The 6,434-nt window shown below is 48.5% G+C and overlaps 1 protein-coding gene across 1 annotated transcript; it reads right to left on the bottom strand.

Annotated features, from left to right (window-relative positions):
* Window positions 1–261: 261 nt before the first annotated feature.
* Window positions 262–5,932, bottom strand: metrn (meteorin, glial cell differentiation regulator). The gene is made up of 4 exons (XM_061967640.1): window positions 5,706–5,932; window positions 4,809–5,248; window positions 1,811–1,870; window positions 262–1,701 (listed from the first exon to the last, which is right to left on the bottom strand). Exons 1-4 carry the CDS (start codon window positions 5,792–5,794, stop codon window positions 1,388–1,390), a joined length of 903 nt encoding a protein of 300 aa, XP_061823624.1. The 5' UTR covers window positions 5,795–5,932; the 3' UTR covers window positions 262–1,387.
* Between the last annotated feature and the right edge of the window lie 502 nt (window positions 5,933–6,434).

Genomic DNA, 6,434 nt, shown 5'->3' with positions numbered 1-6,434 from the left:
GAGAATGGTTGCCCCGGGAGATTTTCGGGAGAGGCACTGAAAATGGTTGTCAAGTATGCTATACAGACATACTTGCACGCACTCCATTGGAATTATTTAAGGTATTATTCCTTTTTGCAGCGTGTGTTGTTGGGGCAATAATTGCTGACACAGCATCACATCATGAGGCTAGTCTAAGTACTCTTTGTTTTGGTTTGTCCGTCTTGCAACAATAACCTGTGTGCGTGTGTGTGTGTGTGTGTGCGTGTGTGTGTGTGTGTGTGTGCAGCCCCCCCGGCTATAGGATGTTTTAAAGGAGCAGTGAAGCATTCAATTTGGTTTAAAAAGTTCATTTCCAGCACACAAGTCAGGCAACCTAAACTTCCTTAACTGCTTGCAGTAAATTGGGCGTTTTTACCCGTATTGTGTTTTGCACCAAAGAGAAACAGGTGCAGACTTGAACACGCGCAGCTGTGCATGATTCCGCACGCAAGACGTACTCTTTAAAGGCGGAAAGGAGTTTGGCTTTGATAACAAGACGTGGTCAGGATGGAGCGAGCGACCGCGTGGCACCTCCTCTCAGACGTGCCCCCATAGTAGCAATTTATGGCTTCCTGGCTCCTGGTAATGTGCAGAGTGAGGACAACGGAATTCCAATGTTTTCTACTTGAGCGCCGCAAATCTTGTTCAGGCCTCCCCGGGGTCACTTTCACGGCTACTTGAAGTGACTTATGCGTGAGAAAAGGGACACTTTTGCTATTGATAAAAGTCGTGTTTTATGTTAAACAAGCACACGTGCGAAAAGAGAGTTTCCTTAAAGTGTTTTTTTTTTTACTGACAGAACATCCATATAATCCACAATAGAACATCTTATCCACATATTGACATATTTACACACACATAGCACTTGGTTTGGTTGACATAGTGCAGGTTGGAAATATCATTGTCACCAGCTAAATATTTACAGGATGAAACTAATACTTCTGTTGGGCTTGAGTGTACGAAGTGCTCCCTGCACAGTATGTACATATATTACCTTCTCCACTGCACCGCTCTGCTACATATTATTATTATTTATTTGGTTTTCAGTGCTTGCAGCATCGTTCCCGTCTCTTTACTCAGTGCAATTTCCTTGATATAATCTGCTTCATAACATAATGTGTCCTCTCTGGCTGGCTTTTTATGCCTTTTTCCTGAGTTTGACTCTCTTGTCGTCTCCATGCCAACCAAGAAGCCCCACAAAAATCTTACTGCACCTGCTATTGCACTGAAATGGTGTTTTGGGGGGAAAAAAAAGTCCCATTTCTCTCCTCGGTGGCGCCAACATGGCTTCTCAGCCTGGCCAGGCGTTGTATACCGCCCTGGTTCTGTGTCACGTAGACAAGCAGCAAGTGAGTTCAGAGGGCGCTCAATCCACAGGAAGTTCGCAGGGAATCTGCTGCGCCGCTTTGGCCGCCGTGTAGGCGTGCAGGAAGTCCTTATAGCGAGGGGCGCAGCCCAACCAAGCCTCCCCGAAGTGGACTCGGCCGGTGAAGAGGAAGCTGCCTGGACCCGGTTTGACGCCGCACTGCAGCAGGGTGCGGATCTCCCCCCGGGCGGAGACGCGGCTGGTGCCTGTGAAGAGGGCGTACTTTTGCCGGAACACCCGCGTGGCGCTGACCTTGATGACCGCCGCCCGGAGGTTCTCGTCCTCCTGCACGGACCTGATGTTGCCTCGCACCACTGTGGAGGAACAAGGCACGCGCTGGTGAGCTCATTATTCTCCTCCCATAAAATCTGATTCTCATCATTCCTCCGCTGTTGCTTTTTTTTTTTTTGATGCACAACTTACCAAAGTCGCTGGTGCACACGGCCATGAGGATCTCCGTGTTGTTGCAGGGTCTGCATGCGTCTGAGGGAGCAAGAACGTCGGTGAGTGACTGCATGGAACTCATTTTCTTTTTTCGTTAATTAGTCCAAACGCACAGGAATGTGCAAGAATAATAGCAAACAGCTGCTACTTTTACCCCACCCTAAAACCTTCCCGGGTGTCTGAGGTCGCACCTTAAAAGCCTCTAGTCCAGGCCTATTCAACTGCCGACGCCTACACCAACCCCCGAGTTCAGTGCAAAACTTTTTGCAGACAATTCCTAAAAACACCCCTGTTGTATAGAAGAACTTGCATTGACATTTTAACCTTGCTAGCAACTGAGGCGTTCCTCAAGGCACCCCTTTAAGTCCTCTCCTTTTTGGTGGAGCTTTTTGATTGATTGATTGAACCTTTTATTAGTAGATTGCACAGTACAGTACATATTCCGTACAATAGACCACTAAATGATAACACCCGAATACGTTTTTCAACTCGTTTAAGTCGGGGTCCACGTTAATCAATTCATGGTAAAAAAGCTGTGTCTTATTTGCTTCAGATCTAGTCATTTGTCACCTGAGATCGGTAGGTCGTGAGTTCATACCAAAGACTATAAAAATGGGACCCATTACCTCCCTGCTTGGCACTCAGCATCAAGGGTTGGAATTGGGGGTTAAATCACCGAAAATGATTCCCGGGCGTGGGTACCACTGCTGCTCACTACTCCCCTCACCTCCCAGGGGGGGATCAAGGGTGATGGGTCAAATGCAGAGAATCATTTCGCCACACCTAGTGTGTCTGTGTGACAATCATGGGTACTTTAACTTTTTTTTAGTTATACAAGTGGTGTTCCTCAAGGTTCCATTTTAGGTCCACCCTTTTTTATCATTTGGGCCCGCAAGTTTAATTAAGAAAAAGTTGTGAGGGACTCACATTTTTACAGCATATTCTTAAAAAAGTGCTATCTTAGAGAAGGTCTTTGACTGGCTTTTTTTCCCCAGAAGGTCCTAAAAACAGCAGATATACACCAAATAGGCAAAAATCAAATGCGTATGTAGAGGATGCTGGTTCTCCGGAATATATAAAATAGGACTAATAGTGAATACTTTAGCTTTCTGAAAATGTGCCCACCAAATCAATATAAAGTTAAAGTACCACTGATAGTCACACACACACTAGGTGTGGTGAAATTACCCTCTGCATTTGACCCATCCCCTTGTTCCACACCCTGGGAGGTGAGGGGAGCAGTGAGCAGCAGCGGTGGCCACGCTCAGGAATCATTTTGGTGATTTAACCCCCAATTTCAACCCTTGATGCTGAGTGGGAGGTCCCAGTTTTTTAGTCTTTAGTATGACTTGGCCGGGGTTTGAACTCACGACCTACCAATCTCAAGGCGGACACTCTCACCACAAGGCCACTGAGCAGGGTACCCAACTGAGGCGTTCCTCCAGGCACCCCTTTAAGTCCTCTCCCTTTTGATGTAGCTGTATCTTATTTGCTTCAGATCTAGTCATTTGTTGAACTTCTTTAGTTATACCAGTGGTGTTCCTCAAGGCTCCATTTTAGGTCCACCCTTTTTCATCACTTGGGCCCGCAAGTTTAGTTAAAAAATATGTATTATTATTCTTAAAAAAAAACCTCTAGAGTGCTATATCTTTGACTGGCTTTTGTTTCAGAAGGTCCTTAAAAAAACGCAGATATACACCAAATAGGCAAAAATCGTGTAGAGCAGTGGTCCCCAAACTACGGCCCGCGGGCTGGATCCAAAATCCGGCCCGCTGGAAGTCCCAAGTTAAAAAATTATTTTTTTTATAAAGTAATGTTCATCGGTGCGGCGTCTTCAGTAATGCGGACGCTGCATCGATCCGTTGTGGTGAAGAAGGAGCTGAGCCGGAAGGCAAAGCTCTCAATTTACCGGTCGATCTACGTTCCCATCCTCACCTATGGTCATGAGCTTTGGTTTATGACTGAAAGGACAAGATCACGGGTACAAGCGACCGAAATGAGTTTCCTCCGCCGGGTGGCGGGGCTCTCCCTTAGAGATAGGGTGAGAAGCTCTGCCATCCGGGGGGAGCTCAAAGTAAAGCCGCTGCTCCTCCACATCGAGAGGAGCCAGATGAGGTGGTTCGGGCATCTGGTCAGGATTCCACCCGAACGCCTCCTTAGGGAGGTGTTTAGGGCACGTCCGACCGGTAGGAGGCCACGGGGAAGACCCAGGACACGTTTGGAAGACTATGTCTCCCAGCTGGCCTGGGAATGCCTCGGGATCCCCTGGCAGGAGCTGGACGAAGTAGCTGGGGAGAGGGAAGTCTGGGCTTCCCTGCTTAGGCTGCTGCCCCCGCGAACCGACCTCGGATAAGCGGAAGAAGATGGATATATATATATATATATATATATATATAGCCAAATTTTTTAACCCAATGTTGCCCCCAAGTCAAAAAGTTTGGGGACCCCTAATGTAGAAGATGCTAGTTCTCCGGAATATACAAAATAGGACAAATAGTAAATACTTTAGCTTTCTGAAAAGGTGCCCACCAAATCAATATGGTTGAATATTTCTGCTCTAGCAGCTCAGAATTTAAAGATAGGTCAAAGTGCCGCCGTTTTTAAATTCACAAAATCATTCCTAGAAGGGCAAAAAAATGTAACCAAAGCATTGTGCTGGGAGGCCCCTGGCTGCACATTCTCCACTCTTGATAAATGAGATTCCTTCCTCTCCAGTGCAAAGCAAACCGAACGTGTGGGTGGGTGGGGGTCTCTAGTGCAGACAAGTCTGCCCCGCAAGCGCAACAAAAGAGGGGAGCATCTCAGCTGGGGAGAGGCCTCTGTCGCCTAGGAGACGGCAGTAATCCCAGAGTGCTCTAGCGGCATGCATTCAAAGAGCCAGAGAAAGCCCCCCCTCCTGTGCTTTTGTGGCCCCCAACTCCGCTTCTCCTCCCGAAGGCCAACATGCCTTCAGAACCCGAAATGACCGTCAACTCACCAAAAGTGCTGATGTGGTTGGAGTCCAGCGACAAGCGGGCGGTCCAGTCCCCCCTCAGCTCGTAGCGGAAAGACGCCGTCCGCCGGCTGATGTCTTGGTGAGGCGTCGCCTGCAGGAAGAGCGCCAACGTCTCCCCCGGGGCCCGGCTGAAGCAGCGCACACTCGGCGGGAGGGACGTCTCCAGCCGGTCCCCCACCAGGAGCTCCAGGACGCCGTCCCTCTCCAGGTAGAGCTGGGCGCCGTGGAAGTTCTCCGAGGCCTTGACGCAGGCCGTGATGAGGCCCGAAGAGCCGCCGCCGCCACCGGGGCCCACGGCGATGGAGGGCAGGCGTGGGGACAAGGTGAGACGAAGTGCTCCTTTGGGGTACAGCCAGTCAAGGGTGCCTTCGGAGCAGTGGAGGGAGATCTGCTCCACGCTGCCCTGCTGCTGGGACAAACCACTGCATGGGGAGGAAATAAGAAGTCAATACCTGCAGCTTGAAAAAAATTAAGAAAACTTTTCTTTCTTTTTTTCCACTTTTTGAAGAGAGCATTATCAGGCTACTTTTCCCACTGTGAGGCATTCAGGGTCCACTTGCCACCAAATGTGCCCGTTAAAGCCTCATATAGATGCAACATTGCTGCAAGCATGACAAGCGCCGCCTGCTGGCAGCTCTGCAGAAGACAGGTCCTCTCATAACATGCAAGAGTCCTTTTTTTAAAAAAATATACAAGCACCCAGTAGGAAATTGATGAAATTATGCATAACAGTTTTTTGGAATTAATCCAAGTCTGTCTGGACCCTCCTGCAGTCAACCCCTCCCTCTTGCCCCTCAGCTCACATGCAGAGATCTTCTAGTCTCAACATGTTGCGGTCAAAGCAAGCACCGGTATTTAAAAGTTAGGAACTATACTTGCCTTCCTCTCCAGCTGCACTGGTCCTCCGAATAATTGCATAAGGCTGCATGGAATACAATCCAAACGCTGTAAATCCCCAAAAAGTGCATCTTTTAAATAGAAGGGATTTCAAAAATGAAAACTAATCCAAAAGCTGCACCAAAGCAGTTGAAATCCTTCTAGGCTCTAATCTTCCCAGCCATCCTCTTGGAAGAAGTTTGCTCCTCACTCACTCACTCACTCACTCACTCACTCTCTGACTGAGCTCCAAAGTTTATTCCCCTCAAGAGAAACTTGAGGGGCCAATCAGAGGCCGAGTTTGGAAACTTTAAACCACTGCTCTCTCAAGTGGGAGGGGGAGGGGGGAGGACTTTGAGGGTATTAGGGGGCGGGCTTGGGTAGGTGGGTGTGTGTGAGGGGGGTTTGGGGTGGGGGGGGATTGGGGGGCCGGGTTAGTCAGTCAGTCTGACCTGAAGAAAGAGTGACAGTGCATAAGTATGTTACAATTCTCCATTGTGTGCATTTAGGACGTGGAAAGTAGCTGAGACAATGTGAGCAGTTAGTTTAGTCTCCTTCCTCCTCCCCCCTTGCAGTGTGTGAGTGTGTGTGTGTGTGTGTGTGTGTGTGTGTGTTCTTGTATTTTCTACCACTTTGAGACATCAACAATGAAAAGTACCTTCCATATGAGGACCGGTGAACAAGTTAGGACCAAAATCATGGTCCCAATACGGAAAAGCATTGCATCTAATA

This window comes from Nerophis lumbriciformis, linkage group LG11 (genome assembly GCF_033978685.3).
Source record: "Nerophis lumbriciformis linkage group LG11, RoL_Nlum_v2.1, whole genome shotgun sequence".
Taxonomy (NCBI): domain Eukaryota; kingdom Metazoa; phylum Chordata; class Actinopteri; order Syngnathiformes; family Syngnathidae; genus Nerophis; species Nerophis lumbriciformis.
Note: the sequence above shows the minus strand (reverse complement) of the source record. Positions and strands in the feature narration are given on the sequence as shown.

Excerpts from the sequence above, each read along its gene's own strand:
- metrn (XM_061967640.1), bottom strand. The coding sequence starts at position 5,794 with ATGCACTTTTTGGGGATTTACAGCGTTTGGATTGTATTCCATGCAGCC. Across the intron at positions 1,871-4,808 it reads CAACCACATCAGCACTTTTG|ACGCATGCAGACCCTGCAAC; the intron begins GTGAGTTGACGG and ends TTGCTCCCTCAG. Across the intron at positions 1,702-1,810 it reads CGTGTGCACCAGCGACTTTG|TGGTGCGAGGCAACATCAGG; the intron begins GTAAGTTGTGCA and ends GTTCCTCCACAG.